Source organism: Mustela nigripes, chromosome 6 (genome assembly GCF_022355385.1).
Source record: "Mustela nigripes isolate SB6536 chromosome 6, MUSNIG.SB6536, whole genome shotgun sequence".
NCBI lineage: Eukaryota > Metazoa > Chordata > Mammalia > Carnivora > Mustelidae > Mustela > Mustela nigripes.
The window spans coordinates 83,218,648-83,235,521 of record NC_081562.1 but is presented as its reverse complement, the minus strand read 5'-3'; the positions used below and the strand labels follow the sequence as shown (position 1 = coordinate 83,235,521).

The window sequence follows — 16,874 nt, the reverse complement described above, 5'->3', positions numbered from 1 at the left end:
ATCCTGCTTGCTACACAGGTGCTCAATAATTCCCTTTGCACTTAATTAGGAATATGTTTATTTAGCACTTACTATGTACTAGGCACTGTTGAAGCAAGAATCCATTCAATGAAGAGTTCAGTTTCTTGAAATCTACCTTGCCTGGGAACTTTTCCCTGGTTAGTCCTACTAAAGCCTAACGATTCATGATATAAGTGGGTTCTGCTTGTTTAAGGCACACTTGATTATTGTTATTAATGAACCTCACAGAAGAAATGTAGAAACACTCTAGAAATGTATGTTACCTCTCCTCCTAGAACTATAAGTTCCCCAAGGAAATCAACTGTTTCAAAACACACGGGACAAGGCCCCAAACAAAATGGGTGCTTAACACAAAGTCTGGGAAGCCTAGAGAGACAGAGGAGTGGAGTGAAGGGGAAACCAGCTAAAATCTCTTTCCTTCTCTCTTTTTCCAGCACAGTGTCCATGTCCTGGTGTCCCTCTCAAAGACAGTCTGCCTCTCTTCAAGGTATTATAAACTAGAATACATGAGACCATCAAACGAGAAAAAAAAAATCACATTCTCTACCTCCCACTTGCCATATACCTGATTCTCCTGACCTGCAGGTTTCTGGGACTCAACCCAGAAAGTGATTCTCTCCGGCTTTGCTGTCTGCCCAACCCACCCCTAGACCCCTGTGGGTCTGTACCAATTAACTGCTGCTGTTCCTGTTTGTTGGAGGGCTGAAGGAATGGAAGAGGAGGAAAAGGCCAGAGAAAACAGAAAACGGAGCAGAACTGTGCCTACTAGAAGGGAATGTGCAATCGGAATGAGATGCTGGACCCTGGCCAGTGCAGCAGCCCCACAGACATCAGAGGCAATAACTGAGGCTCTACGTAGAGTCCATCAAATCCCAATTCTGGTCCCTCCCTTTCCCCACTACTTCGGTGTCCTAGAAATGAATCCACCTACTGCTTTCTCAACAACTTTATCTCTTTAGTCTCCTTCTAATGCGGCTTGAGGAAACACCTGTCTTTCAGGTACCAAAAGACCCAAATGGTCCCAAATCTTCAGAGAAACCTGGAAAGAAGTTATATGAAGATTTGAGTAAATTACAGCAAACAATATCCAGAAGCACTAGGGGACTTAGACCTGACAGAGAATTTTGGGAAGACCCAGGATTCCAGCGTGAATCTACAGCAGGAGGACATTAAGGAGGACAGTTCTTGTTCTACAAGTGAAGGGAGTCAAGAAATTCAAGGGGGCCCACCAGCCATGTTTTCTGTCCGTCCCCAAGCAGCATCTTCCTCCTTACCTTGGGCATCCCCTCCAGAGGTTAACACGGCGATGGCTTTGCCGATCCCCAGGGTTTTGGCTGCATGGTGCTCTTCATGGGTCATGATCCACTCTGAAATTCAAGGGAATGACCCGTTAAGACACAAGTAGATCGAGGTGCTCGGGGAAATGGCTGTTTGACTGGTGAGAGCCGCCTCAAGTCAGACTCTCTCACTATACTAAGTCTGGGCTTTACAGCCTGGGTGCTTTGGACTTCTTCCAGAAGAAGGCCACACCCCCGCAGAGTGACAGGCTGAAATGTCACAGTAATCAAATCCAGCACCGCAAAGGTCCTAGCTAATCCCTCCCACCTCAATTGGAGCCTATTTGGAGAACAAGCTAAGATCAAGGGGAAGGGCAGTTCACTGAACAGAAATGAGAAAGCAGGGAGGAAAGTCAAGTTCGCTTCAAGGGGAAGAGAGGAGCTTTCATGAAGGGAAAGGCTGTTGCAGACAGCAGGACCCCGATGAGGTTTGGGGCACTGACTGAGAACCTGTCAGATGGAAGCAGGAAAGCAAGGGTGGGCTGGGTTACGGTGAAGATCAGGGTTCAGTTGTATGGAATCGAGCTAAGCTGGAGCTAGAGTTTGAGGTTTAACATGCACATTTGAGCTTGCACAAATCAATGCTTCAGGCTCAGGGACAGTTAAAGACATTCCAGGGCTTCTCTCGTGCTCTCAGGCTCCCTGCCTCCTGGGCATCTCCTGACTCCCCTTCAGGCCTTGCACCTCACACACGTTATCCGGCGGGAAGAGTAACAGAATCATCGCCACATTTGCAGGGATAGGGACACATGACATGTGACCACCTTCCTATTTTTGTCTGCAAGTCTTATTTATCTCTCTCACAGGAACACACAAGACACGCTTTCATATCCTTAAAATGTCAACAGAATCATCACTCTCCCGGTTACCCAGGCTAAAACCTAAATTTTTAAATTTATCTCCTCCTTACTCTCAGAGTCAGAATGGTTGCCAAATCCTTTTCTTCTCCCTTCTATCTGCCCTTACCCTTCTCTTCTGTGCGATCCTGGCTGCCTCTCTCCACCGGAACTGCCTACAATAGCTGCTCTCCCTCTGTTGGTTTCCCTTGTCCACTCTATCAGAGACACAAAACAAACCTCCACAGAAGGTCGGCGGACCCTGGGGCCTCAGTGGAGAGAGGATGCATTTACCTGAATGGGGCCTAATGACCTTTAAGCACAGCTCCTATTTCTGCTCTGAATCTGGGGAAATCAGGGGAGGGGAGCTGCTGATAAAGACACACATCAACACACAAATCCACACACGTGTCCATAAAATACATGCAACAGGACACTCATGAAGACACACCTACACAAACACACATAGTATTATTAAGGGACACAGAGCCTCACAAACTACACGTAATCTGTGCTTGCTTCTTGAGTCAGCGGTCCAAGCTTCCATGATCTGGCCCTTGCCTACCGCTTCAACCTTTGCTCCCATGAATTTCCTGCTCCATCATCACTTGAACATTACTTTGCTCCTCCCCACGTGTGTACTTGGGCACACTGATCCCGCATCCAGAAAGCCACCCAGGCCCTTTTCCCCAGATCGATAGCCCAGTCCATCATTTAAGACCAGTCCTAGTCACAACCTTATTAATATTAAGTCTATTAAGCCTTCACTGACAACCTCACAGGTCAAGGAGTTTCTTTTGGGACTTCCTCTCATCACATATTGTCTGGTACTGGATCATTCATTTAGCATTTAATCACTACTTTATGTGATTTTTAAAAATTTATTATTTATTTGAGAGAGAGAGAGAAAGAACACAATGGGGAGGGACAGAGGGAAAGAGAATCCCAAGCAGACTCCCTGCTGAGGGCAGGGCCCATCTTGGGGCTAGATCACAGGACCCAGAGATCGTGACTGGAGCAGAAATTAAGAGTCAGCTGCTTACCCGGGTGAGCCACCCAGGCGCCCCTCTGTGGTATTTAAATTGCTTCTCATATATTGAAAAGAAGGTCGGACTAGATCAGGAGTCAGCAAGCTATATAGCACATGGACCAAATCTAGCCCCTTCTATGATTTCATATGGCAGCAAACTAAGAAACGTTTTCATGTTTTTAAATGGTTGAAAAAACAATTTCATGACATGTTGAAATTGCATGAAATTAAAATTTCATTATCCATACCACTCTCATTCTTTCACACATCATCTTATGGCTGTTTCTGACTACCATAACCGAGTAGATTATGGTGACAGAGACCAGATAGCCTGCAAAGACTAAAATATTTACTATCTGGCCTTTTACAGAAAGTGTTTGCAGACCCCGGGATAGATGATTGCTATAAGCCATTTTCCCTAACTAGACTGAACAATCCTCCAGGGAGGGATCATGTTCATTTTTAAAAAACTCTCCCACAGCTTTCCAAAGCCTGGTGAAGTCTGTGCACATCACAGTTCAATAAATCATTACTGAAAGTATTAGGGAACTGACAAACAATACAAAATGCACACAGGCATATGAAAACTTTTATTTAATATGCTTAGATACATAGCTCCATACTCTATTTCTAACACATACAAATAGGACTTTAAAAAGCATATAATGACAAACAGTGAAAGAAATACAATAAACAGACATGGATGGAGACACTCTCCTAATAACTAGAGTGTTCATGTTCAATTTTCTGCCATTCTCAAAAAAAGAAAGACTAACTAGCTAGTGCAAATAGGAAGGCAAAAATTGGGGAACAGAAGAACAAAACGTTGAGTATGCTAATCCTATTTCCCTTGAGTTTATTCCTCTCATTCACCCTGGGAGCTCCTCACTTACAAACCCACACTCTGATCTTTCACCCCTGGGGGCTTCCCTGAGGGAGAGAATTCACCAGGGGGAAGGTTGGAGTGCTGACCTGCAAACACAGCTCGGATTCTTCTGCATCTCTAAACCAGTTATAAAGGCACGGAATACCAAATGTACGCAGATTCATCTATAAGCATCCTTACAGATTCACAGTGACACACACGTAGAAACACAGGCATAAAATCTAAATATAAAATCCCATGTGTGTAGATAAGCGTGCGGGAGGGAGAAATACAGGGAGACAACATCACAGGTGCACTGATTTGAATTGGACACGTGCCAGGATAGGAGTCAGGCAGCCAAGGGCAACGAGGTCCAGCAGTACTGATTCCCAGGGATGGGGGCTGCGCATGCAAGCAGAGGGAGCTGCTTGCCCTACCCATCCCCCCTCTTCCCTCCAGCTTCACATGCCATACCACCTCTTCTTTTCCCATCCGCTCCTTCCAGTTCTCCCCACCGCCTCCTCCCAGCACAGGGATCCCCACCTCGCTCTCAGCTTTCTCCCTGGGTCTTTACCCAAGGGCCCCTCTTGCCTTTTAGTCTCAGCTCTCCTCCGCCACGGCTTCCTTGCAGACTGTCCTTGGGGAAGGGGGAGGGGAGCTTGGCGACCGCGGGGAGGAGCCAGGTGGAGGCACCAAGGGAGGGGAAAGCGAGGCTGCCCAACCTCCACTGGCTGATGCTGCTCCCGAGGCTCCACCTCCTCCCTCTCCTCTTTCTCCTCCCGTCCCTCCTTCTCCCAAGAACGGCTCAGACATGGCATCAGCTTAATCTCGTCATTCCACAGAAGGTTCTCCGGTCCCCATCTCTGTCTTGGGAACCCTCAGCTCCTGTACACAGTGGGAGTCAGAAATTATTTAGTTGCCTCCCGGGTTGTTCTTGGAGACAGCTTGTTCCTAGCGGGGACGGACTGAGACGCCCTGCATTCAAACACCCTCCACAACGAGTCAACTTCCCCGAACGGCCGGATGCGTTTTCTCTCACCTTTCCCCCTCTCTAAACATTTACGGAAAGTCTTTCTGCCGGGGTTTGTGTTAGGTGCTTAGGGATGAAAAGGTAAAGGACATAGAGTCCCTGCCCTGGAGGAACGTTGAACACCGGTATTTTCTTTAGAAGGACCTCAAAAACTCCTTTTACATGTATGTACCTTTCTCAGAGAAAATCCGGGGGGCTACAAAGCAAACGGCATCCACCGCGGGAACTTGGGCCAGAACTAAAGACGCCTCTTTTCTTCCGTCCTCTTTATTCCTTCCTCTCTCCACCCAGGGCTTTGTGGCAATGCCTCTCCGAAGGCGTCTCTCCTCTCCTGGCTCTTCCCACTGCTCTTCCTCTTACTTGTTTTTGTTTCTGCCCCTGTATATTCTGGCTGCAATTAGTAAGAGTTAAAATGAAGGCACTGGAATACAGAAAACTTTTGTGGTGCAAATGTTACCATCAAAAGACGACCTATAGAAGAGGATAGAAAATTTGCAAATCATATATGTGATAAGGGCCTGGTTTCCAGAATATGTAAATAACTCTTCCTATTCGATAATAAAAGGACAATAACCCAGTTCAAAAATGGGCAAAAAGTCTGAACAGATACCTCACCAGTGAAGATATACAGATGGCAAATAATCATACAAAATGATGGTCCACAGCATTCTCATTCGAGAGCCACAAATTAAAACAGTGAGATATACTACATATCAGAATGGCTGGCATCTAAAAAGCAAAAAACAAGCAAACAAACAAACAAAAAACCTTGACAATACCAAGTGCTGACAAGAATGTAGAGCAACAGGAACCCTAATCTTTTGTTGGGAATGCAAAATGGTACAATCATTTTAAAATGCAGTTTGGCAGTTTCTTACAAAACTGAATATAACCTTATTATATTCCAGCAATTGTACTCCTCTAAGTATTTATGCAAATGGACCAAAAACTAGACCCACAAAGAAACCTGCACACATATGTTCATAACAGCTTATTCATAATTGCCCAAAACTGGAAGCAACCAAAATGTCCCTCAAAAGGTGAATGGATAAATTGTGGTATATCAATTCAATGGAATATTATTTAGCAATAAAAAGAAATGACCTATCAAGCCAAGAAAAGGCAGAGAGGAAACTTAAAATATATATTGCTTAGTCAAAGAAGCCAGTCTGGAAATGCTACATACTGTATGATTTCAAGGAAATGACATTCTGGAAAAGGTAAAACTATAGAGATGGCAAAAAGATCAATGGTTGTCTAGGGCTGGGAGTAGAGAAGGAGTAATAAGTGAAGCACAAGGCATTGTTAGGTCAGTAAAACTACTCTCCATGATGCTATAATGTTGGATACATGACATTATGTATTTGTCAAGACATAGAACTTACAACACAAAGTGAAATTTAATATCAACTATGGACTTTAGCTAATAATAATGTATCAATATTGGCTTATCTTTGTAACAAATGGACCATACTGATTCAAGTAGTAATAAATGGAAACTGACCATGGGAGAGGAAACTGTACAATCTGCTCAATTTTCTGTAAGCCTAGAACTTCTCTAACAAAGTCTACTCATTTAAAAAGCATACTTTGTTCAATGAAATATCTAATAAAATTGTAATATTAAAACACAAAAAAATAGGCAAGGGTTTACAGAGACATTTTTCTAAGTAAAATATGCAAATAACCAATAAGCACATAAAATGATACTCAACATTACCAATCACTAGGAAAATGCAAATTAAAACCACAATGAGATTCAACTTCACACCTATTAGAAGGACTATTTTAAAAAAAGGGGGAGTAACAAGTATTGGAAAGAACCTGGAGAAACTGGAACCCTGTGTATTGCTGGTATAAATGTAAAATTATATAGTCACTATGGAAAACAGTTTGGCAATTCCTTGTGTTAAACAGAGTTACCATATGGCTTAGCAATTCCACTCCTAGGTATACAGCCAAGGAAAAAGAAAACATATGTACACACACACACACACACACACACACACACACACATAAATGTGTATACCAATGGTCATAGCAGCTTTATCATAGGCAAAAAGTGCAAATAGGCCAAACATCTACCAACTGATGAAAATGTGGCATGTCCATACAATAGAATATTACTTGGCAATAAAAGAAAATGAAGTACTGATACATGCTATAAAATGGATAAACCTTAAAAACATTATGCTAGGTGAAAGAAGCTATTCACAAAAGACCACTACCATACGATACCATTTATATGAAAAGTCCAGAACAGACAGATCTATAGAGACAGAGAGTAGATTAGCAGTTACCTGGGGCTATGGGGAAATGAGGGGTGACCGCCAATGAGGACAGGATTTCTTCTGTGGGTGATGGAAATGCCCTAAACTTAAAATGACTGCAAGACCTATGAACATACTATATTCCACTGAATGACAGGCTTTCACTGTAATGAAGTTGAGTTTATCAATTGTAGTTGGCACTTGAATAATAAGAGGAAACCCATGCAGTCTAAAAAGCTATGTATAAATTTTGGCTTCCCAAAAACTTAATTATAGTTCACACTCAAACACATGGGTTTGAACTGCATGGGTTTCCTTGTGCATAGTTAATAGTTACCACTAACAGTAGTTAAATTTGTGGGGAGTCAGAAGTTAATAGGCTGATTTTCAACTGCACAAGGGGTTGGTGCCCTGAAGCCCCATGTTGTCCAAGGGCCAACTGTACTAACAGCGTGCTGTTGACTGGCAGGCAGCTTTACCAACAACATAAACAGTTGATTGACATGTATGTTGTATGTTGCATGTATTATATACTTTATTCTTATAATAAAGTGAGCTAGAGAAAAGGAAATGTTATTAAGAAAGCCATAAGGAAGAGAAAATATGTTTACAGTACCATAGAAAGTCTGTGTATATGTGGACCTCCATAGTTCAAACCTGTGTTGTTCAAGCGTCCACTGTATTTCTTCCATGAATAATATCTTCAGAATTGCATCTAAAAAGGCATCACCATACCCCAAGGTCAACTAGGTTTTGTCCTATATTATCTTCCAGGAATTGTATAGTTTTGCATTTTATATTTAAGAGATAGAAAAGAAATTTCCACTTATGTCATAAGAGATATTGATCTGTAGTAATCTTTTCTTTTAAAGTCTTTTTCTGGTTTTGGTATTATGGTAATGCTGGCTCACAGAATGATTTAGAAGTTTTTTCTCTGCTTCTGTCTTCTGAAAGAGATTGTAGAAAACTGGCAAAATCTCTTCCTTAAATGTTTGACAGAATTCACCAGGAATATACCTGGGACTGGTGCTTTCTTTTTGACAAGTTATTAATTTTTTTGAAAAGTTATTATTAGTTCAATTTCTTTAATAGATTTAGGCCTATTCAAGTCACCTATTTCTTCTTGTATGAGTTTTGAAACACTGTGTCTTTCAAGGAATTGGTCCACTTCATTTAGGTTATTAAATTTGCGGGCACAGATTTGTTCAGAGTATTCTTTTATTTCCTTTTAATGTCCCTGGAATCTGTAGTGACATCCCCTCTTTTATTTCTGATAGTAATAATTTGTGTCCTCTCTCTTTTTTCCGTATTTAGCCTCATTAAAGGCTTATAGGTTTTATTGATCTTTTTGAAGAACCAGCTTGTGGTTTCATTGATTTTTTTTTTTCTTTTAAAAAGTTTTGTTGATTTCTGCTCTCTTTTCTTTTTTTTTCTTTCCCTTGTGGGAGGAAAGGTCAGAGGAAGACATAGAGAGAGAGAATCTTATGCAGGTTCCACACACAGCAAAGAGGGGGATGCAGGGCTGAACCTCGTGACCTTGAGATCATGACATAGGCTGAAATTACACCAATTTCTGGTCTAATTCTTATTTTCTCTCTCTCTCTCTCTCTCCCTCTCTCTCTTTTTCGTTGGATTTAATGTGCTCTTCTCTAATGGTTTCCCAAGTTAGAAACTTCAATTATTGATTTTAGACCTTCTTCCTTTCTCTTACATGCATTCAATATTATAAATTTCCCTTTAAGCACTGCTCCCACTGCATCCAGTAAATTTTGCTAAGTTGTATTTTCATTTTCATTTAGTTCAAAATATTCTTAAATTTCTTTTGAAAATTTAAACTTCTTTGACCTATGTGTGATTTATGTGTTGTTTAAATCTCATATATCCTCACAGTTATCTTTCTGTTACTGATTTCTAGTTTAATTCCATCATGGTCTGAGAGCAGACATTGTAGGATTTCTGTTTATCTATTTATTTTTTAAGATTTTATTTATTTATTTGACAGAGAGAGACACAGCGAGAGAGGGAACACAAGCACAAGCACGGGGAGTGGCAGAGGGAAAAGCAGACTTCCCGCTGAGCGAGGAGCCCCATGTGGGGCTTGATTCCAGGACCCTGGGATCATGACCTGATCTGAAGGCAGATGCTTAACAACTGAGTCACCCAGGTGCCCCATGGATTTCTGTTCCTTTAGATAAGGTGTATTTTATGGCCCAGAATGTGGGCTATCCTGGTGAATGTTCCACGTGAGCTTGAGAAAAATGTGTGTTCTGCTATTGTTGGATGAACTGTTGACGTCATTTATTTAATTTGGTTGATGATGATGTTGAGTTCAACTATGCCTTTGCCTATTCTCTGCCTCCTGAATCTGTTGCTTCCAGAAAGAAGAGTGTTGAAATCTCCAGTTCTAATGGTGAATCTCTTTCTCTCTTTCCCCTTTCACTGCTACCAGTTTTTGCCTCAGGTAGTTTGATGCTGTATTGTTAGACACATACACATTAAGGACAGTTATATCTTTTTAGAGATGACCCCTTTATCATTATGCAATGCCTTTCATCTTTGATAACTTTTCCTTAGTTCAAAGTCTGTTCTGTCTGAAATTATAGAGCTACTACTGCTTTCTAAAAATTAGCTTTAGCATGATATATTTTTCTCCCTCTACTTTTAATCTATATGTATCTTTACATTTATAGTGGGTTTCTTATGGAAAACATATAGTTGGGTCATGTTTTCGATTCACTCTGACAATCTAGTTATTAATTGATACATTTAGACCATTGACATTCCAAAGTGATTATTGATACAGTGGATTAATATCTACCATATTCATTAACTGTTTTCTATTTTTGCCCTTGTTCTTTGTTCCTATTTTTGTCTTCCACTCTTTTTTCTGCCTTTTGTGGTTTCTTTTTTTTAAAGATTTTATTTATTTATTTGACAGACAGAGATCACAAGTAGGCAGAGAGGCAGGCAAAGAGAGAAGGGGAAGCAGGCTCCCTGCTGAGCAGAGAGCCCGATGCAGGGCTCGATCCCAGGACCCTGGGATCATGACCTGAGACTAAGGCAGAGGCTTTAACCCACTGAGCCACCCAGGCGCCCATGCCTTTTGTGGTTTTACTTGAACATTTTATACGATTGCATTCTCCTTTCCCAGTGTATCAGTAATACTCTTACCTTTTTAGTGGTTGCCCTAGAGTTTGCAATATTTCACTTACAACTAATCCAAGTCCACTTTCAAATAGCTCTATACAACTATAATCCAAATTCCTTCTTCCCATTCCTTGTATCATTGCTGTCATTCATTTTACTTATATATAAACATAACATAGGTGTATACAACCCACCCTTGAACAACACTGGCATGAATTATGCTGATCCACTTATGTGCAATTTTTTTTTACTGTCCTGTAAATGTATTTTCTGTTACTTATGGCTTTCTTAATAATATTATCTTTTCTGTAGCCTACTTTAATGTGAGAATACAGTATGTAATACATAAAACATACAAAAGATGTCAATTGTTATTGATAAGGCTTTCAGTCAACAGTAGGCTATTCGTGGTTAAGTTTTGGGGAAATCAAAAGTTACACATAGATTTTCACCTGTGCCCTTCACCCCCAAATTGTTCAAGAGTAAACTGCATAGATATATGTGAGTTTATGTAATTGACTACATTGTTGCTATTATTATTTTGAACAAGTTATTATCTGTGAGATCAACTAGGAATAAGAAAAATAATTTTTTGCTTTATCTTCATGTACTCATTTAAAAAAAAATTTTTAAGAGCCTATTTATTTGACATAGAGAGACACAGCAAGAGAGGGAACACACTCCACAGGAGAGGGAGAAGCAGGCTTCCCACTGAGCAGGGAGCCGGATGTGGGGCTTGACCCCAGGACCCCAGGATCATGACCCGAGCTGAAGGCAGATGATCAACCGACCGAGCCACCCAGGCATCCGTGTATTCATTTTTTTTTTAAAGATTTTATTTATTTATTTGACAGAGAGAAATCACAAGTAGATGGAGAGGCAGGCAGAGAGAGAGAGAGGGAAGCAGGCTCCCCGCTGAGCAGAGAGCCCGATGCGGGACTCGATCCCAGGACCCTGAGATCATGACCTGAGCTGAAGGCAGCGGCTTAACCCACTGAGCCACCCAGGCGCCCCGTGTATTCATTTTTTGATGCTCTTCCTTTCTTTGTGTAGATCCAAGTTTCAGACCCATGTTATGTTTCTTCTCTCTAAAGAACTTCTTTAACATTTCTTACAAGGCAGGTCTACTGGCAACAGATTCCCTCAATTTGTCTGAGAAAGTCCATATCTTCACTTTCACAGGATAATTTTTCAGGGTACAGAATTTTAGGTTGATTTTTTTTTCTCAACATTTCATATGTTTCCCTCCATGCTCTTCTTGGTTGCATGGTTTCTGAGGAGAGGTCAGATGCAATTCTTATCTTTGTTTTCCTATAGGTAAGGTGTTTTTTCTTCTGGCTTCTTTTGGTACTTTATCTTTGATTTTCTGTAGTTTGAAAATGATATGCCTACATGTAAGGGTTTTTGTCTTTATTTTTGGCATATATCTCTGAGCTTCCTGGATCTATGGTTTGATGTCTGACATTAATTTGGAGAAGTTCTCAGTTATTATTGTTTCAAATATTTCCTCTGTTCCTTTACCTTTCTTTCCTCCCTTTGGTATTCCCATTTTGTGTATGTTACATCTGCTGTATTTGTCCCACAGTCCTTGGGTACTCTGTTCTGTTTTCTTCAATATTTCTTTTCTTTTTTTTTTTTTTTTGGTTTTTGAGAATTGTATTCATACAATCTTTAGTTCTTAGTCTCTTCTCAGCCATGCCAGTGTACTAACACCAAAGGCAGTCTTCATTTCTATTATCATGTTTTTTTTTTTTTAATCTCTGGCATTTCTTTTTGGCTCTTTCTTAGAATTTCCATCTGTCTGCTTACATTGCTCTTCTGTTTTGCATGCTGTCTATTTTTTTTTTCACTAGAATCCTAAACACATTATTCATAGGTGTTTAAAATGGCTAGATGCCCTGCTATGTTGTATTCTGATGTTTGCTCTGCCTCTTCAATTTGTGTTTTTTGCCTTTTTATATGTCTGGTAATTTTTCTTGACAGCCAGACATGATGTAATGGGCAAAAGGAAGTGCCGTCAATAGGCCTTTAGTCTACAGTCCAATGTGGTGGTAAGATGTGGTGGGGAGAGGAAGCATCTACAGTCCTATGATTAGATTCCAGCTTCTGCCCCTAGACTATGAACTTCACAGAAATTTCTCAGGTTTTTTACCCAGGGCCAGAATGGCTAGAGTGGGCTGGAGTTGGGTATTTCTCTCCCTCGGGTAGGTTAGACTCTGATAACAACCCAGTAAATTAAGCCCTGGTTTGTTTCCTCTGAAGGCAGGGCTTGTTGACCAGGAAAGAATGCTCTGGTTTATTTCAGATGGTTCCTTTTCTCCTCACCTTGTTGGAAGTCTCAGGGGGCTTTCTCTGATATTTACTATGAGAATCTGGTTGAGCTCCTGAAAGTAAATCTCACAATATTGTGGGGACTCCCTTTGACTGGGTCCCCCTGCAGTTTTTAACTCTCAGAATTGTCTCCAGAAATTAGTTAATTACAATTACCCCATCACTAATTCCAAGAAGGTTTCCACTCATGGGTCTCTGCTCTAGTAAGCCATGATGAATTGTACTTGCCTGTCTGTCTCTCCAGATTTGGGGCTAGCAGTCTGCCCTGTGTCCTCCCTGTTTCTTATGGATCCAAGAAGAATTGTTAATTTTTCAGTCTTTTTACTTTTACTTATTGCTAGGATGGAGTGGTAACTTGTAAGCTACTTATGAGGAATCCGTTTGGAATGCCAATGTTCAAATTATACACTTTAAATGGGTGAATTTTATGATCTGTGAATTATATCTCAATAAAGATGTTAAAAAGTTTTAGAAAAGGAAAAGTTAGAAAAGCTTCCTACAGCATTCTAACTCCAACATAAAGGTTGAAATCTGAGAGATGATCAATTCTCTACCCTTTCTACCCAATACCAAATATTTTTTTTTTTTTAGATTTTATTTTTAAGTAACCTCAATACCCGATGTGGGGCTCAAACTTACAACCCCAAGATCAAGAGTCATATGCTCTACCAACTGAGCCAGTCAGGGTCCCCTACCCCAAACCAACTTTTAAGTCTTCATTGAAAGTGTTCTTAATGAATTATTGCATTAATTAGGTGAAAGCAAGGAAATGTCACTGTTACTCCTAGTCTTATCCAAAGACACTTGATTCTTTAGATTCCTTTTTCTGTCCAGGCATCAATCATCCCCAGGAGTTCCTGGAAAATTATATAAGCACAAATCAAGGAACTATCATCTCAAAAGGCACCTTCAGGTCAGTTGGGGGTGGAAGCCATAGAAAAGAAGAATTTTCTCAGAAGTACTTGGGCATTGCTTGTGGTCATCTTAATGCAATCTTCAAACTTAAAGATGTTATTTTCTGAGAATTTAACTAGTAAAAACCAACACAAAATAGAGATAGCTGATGGAAGAAACACATTGTATTAAGAACAGCTGTAAATATCTTCCTAATAAGAATTCTTGAGAAATCCCTATTCATTATTAATTCATACATTCAATAATTATTTATTGAGGACTCATTATGTGCCAGCCACTATACCAGGTGCTGAGTTATAATAAACTCTCATGGATTTTAAAATCTAGAGGGACTAACAAAGGTTCACAGGGAGTTTACGTTTCACTGGGCCTGGGATATAATTGAAGAAATCAATACCCCAATTAACAAATATAATGCACCAATTTCTTATGACACATTCATATTACTTGAGGGTAAATGAAGTTAAAAAAAAAAAAGGAACTTAGATAGTAAGAATTTGGTGGTGTTTATTTGGACCATTCCAGAGTAAGACACAAATGGATACAAACATTTCAGTATTAGAGAGATGGATGATACAATGAAACAGTGATTAGCTCTTTAAAAATGAGTTTTCTTTAATTTAAATCATAGACTCCAGACCATACATTTTACTCTTTCCAATTTTCTGTTTATTAACTAACTTTTAAATTTCAAATACAGTTTCTAAGGAAACTGAACAACTTAGAAAGGTCATCTTAGCTAGGTATGGTTGACTTATCTTACATTTCAAAATTTGGATACATAATTTATTGGTAAATTGATGATGGGAGAGAATATTTGAAATATGGGCAGTTCTAGGAAATATGACATACGTTCAACCCTCCTCCCTCTAATCAGGGAGGATGAGAAGCATTCCATGGGGCAGGCTGTTGGTGCACGAAGCCTACATGTAAACACAGAATGGTGACTACAGAAGAGGAATTGCGGAAGGGATCTAAATATTGCCATACAAGGTAGGGTGCCTAAGGAAAGTGTCAAGAGTAAATTGCACAGCTTAGCAGAATTAAGGACCAATAATCACAGAAGCAAAACAGCAAGTTAGACAACAAACAAACAAGAAATGATGCCAACACATTCTCCAGGTAACCAAACTTAAGCCAGCAGCTGAATTTGATTCTAAGATTATTTTCATTGCTGGTAAGCATTAACGGGTCTGTAAAAGAATACTCTGGACCTTTCCTCCAAATAAGAAAGCTGAAATGTCCTGAGTTTGTACCAGAAAAAAAAGTTGGAGTACTCTGATGGGCTCCACAAGGGGACTTATGCCTATTCTAATGCTATATTCAAGTATGGGAATTAGCTAGGGTGCTGATGGAAATCTAGAACTTTATCCCAAACCATAACCAGCTTTTTTCAATTCTTGAGGTCAGTAGCTAAAATTCAGGATTTAGGGGATAGGCAGAGAGTGAGGGGGGAAAAAAGTATGGAACCTAAAAGAAGTTCATCTGGACCAAGAAGGTCATGTGGTCAAATCCGCTATTTCTTCTATCTTGTACTATCTGGCGGTGGTGGTCTTCCTGTTTTCAGCATGTCAGGAAACCCATATGATATCTCACCTTATAGGTCATGTCCTGGTACCAAATGATGAAAGGCATATTCTTTATATTAATCTCAGAGTACAGGAAGGTATTTAGAAAGTTCTCCTGTACTTCCCAGAACTCTCCATATATCAGTTAGCTATGAGGATGTTGACATGAAGTCCAGGAGAAGATTAATGCAAAAGTTATAGTTATTATAAAAGAAGGTATTCTGTGGGCACCTGTGTGGCTCAGTGGGTTAAAGACTCTGCCTTCAGCTCAGGTCATGATCCCAGGATCCTACGATTGAGCCCCACATCAGGCTCTCTGCTCCACGGGGAGCCTGCTTCCTTCTCTCTCTTTCTCTGCCTGACTCTCTGCCTACTTATGATCTCTGTCTGTCAAATAAATAAGTAAAATCTTTAAAAAAAAAAACAACAAAGAAGGTATTCTGGAGGAGAGAAATGTCAGAAGATGTTTAAAGATAATTCTGTAGCAGCTAGATAGGAAGAGCACTTCGGTAACCCAGTTGAGGTATTCTAACGTGCCTGGTTCATGATGCTGTGGCCATTAGTCCTCTTAAGGAGTGGATAGTCAAATGAAGTTACAGAAAGTTTGGAACAGTACCTTCCAAACCAGGATAAAGCTAGATACTATAGCCAGGAATCTGAGTAGTTCATGAAGACAGAGGATTTCTTTAACAAGGATTACCTAAGGCCAGCACAGATGGGGGACAATTAAGAGAATGGCGTATGCCATACCCACGAGCCCATTCACTACTCCAGTGTTAGTGTCATGACTAGGGAGTGGGCACGGATCTACAGTTAGACCACTGCGGCAAGATGATGAAGAGGATAAAGATCATGTTAATGATGCTAGTAATGGTGCGCCAGGACATTTAGGAACGAGAAATAGGCATGGTAGTCATCCAGCTGTGACTCTCACCCAAGAGAATAGGAAACAGCATACTATAGGTTTCCAATATTCAGCCAACAAATACAGAGCACCTATTATATGTTACGCACTGTCCTAGACTCAAGGGGATCCAGGATTGGAAAAACAAAAACAAAAACAAAAAACTTGTCAGTCTTCATGGAGCTTACATTCTAGTGAGGAAAGCAGATAATAAACAAATTAGTCAAGGGAGGCCTGGGTGGCTCAATCAGTTAAGTGTCTGCCTTGGGCTCAGGTCCTGATCCCAGCATCCTGGGATTGAGTTCCACATAGGGCTCAGCAGGGAGCCTGCTTCTGCCCTTCCCCTGCTCATGCTCCCCTGCTCATGCTCTCTCTTGCGCGCTCTCTCAAATAAATAAGATCTCTAAGAAAATAAATAGTGTTAAGTGCTTTGAAGAAAAATAAAGCAGGGCAAAGAAGCAGAGTGACAAATGTGCTATCTTAAATAGGGTGGCCTGGAAAGACCCTGCTGAGATGACATTCTAGGAGGATGTTTGAATGAATGTGAAAGAACACCATGCTACCCTTTAGAGGAAGAGCTTTCTTTCAGATAGGGAGAATAGCAAATGCAAAGGTCCTGA

The 16,874-nt window shown here is 40.6% G+C and overlaps 1 protein-coding gene across 3 annotated transcripts in view; it reads right to left on the bottom strand.

The window, feature by feature from the left end:
- Positions 1 to 16,874, bottom strand: part of PFKM (phosphofructokinase, muscle) — a 43,164-nt gene that overhangs the window by 18,714 nt on the left and 7,576 nt on the right. The window contains exons 1-2 of one of the 3 annotated variants that reach the window (XM_059402985.1): positions 4,681 to 4,788; positions 1,296 to 1,388 (exon numbers count right to left, since the gene is read on the bottom strand). In XM_059402985.1, coding sequence (XP_059258968.1) covers positions 1,296 to 1,380 — 85 coding nt within the window. In that variant the 5' untranslated portion in view covers positions 1,381 to 1,388; positions 4,681 to 4,788. Of the gene's footprint in view, positions 1 to 1,295; positions 1,389 to 4,632; positions 4,789 to 16,874 lie in introns of those variants that run through there. The other 2 variants (XM_059402987.1, XM_059402988.1) reach the window with 2 other exon arrangements.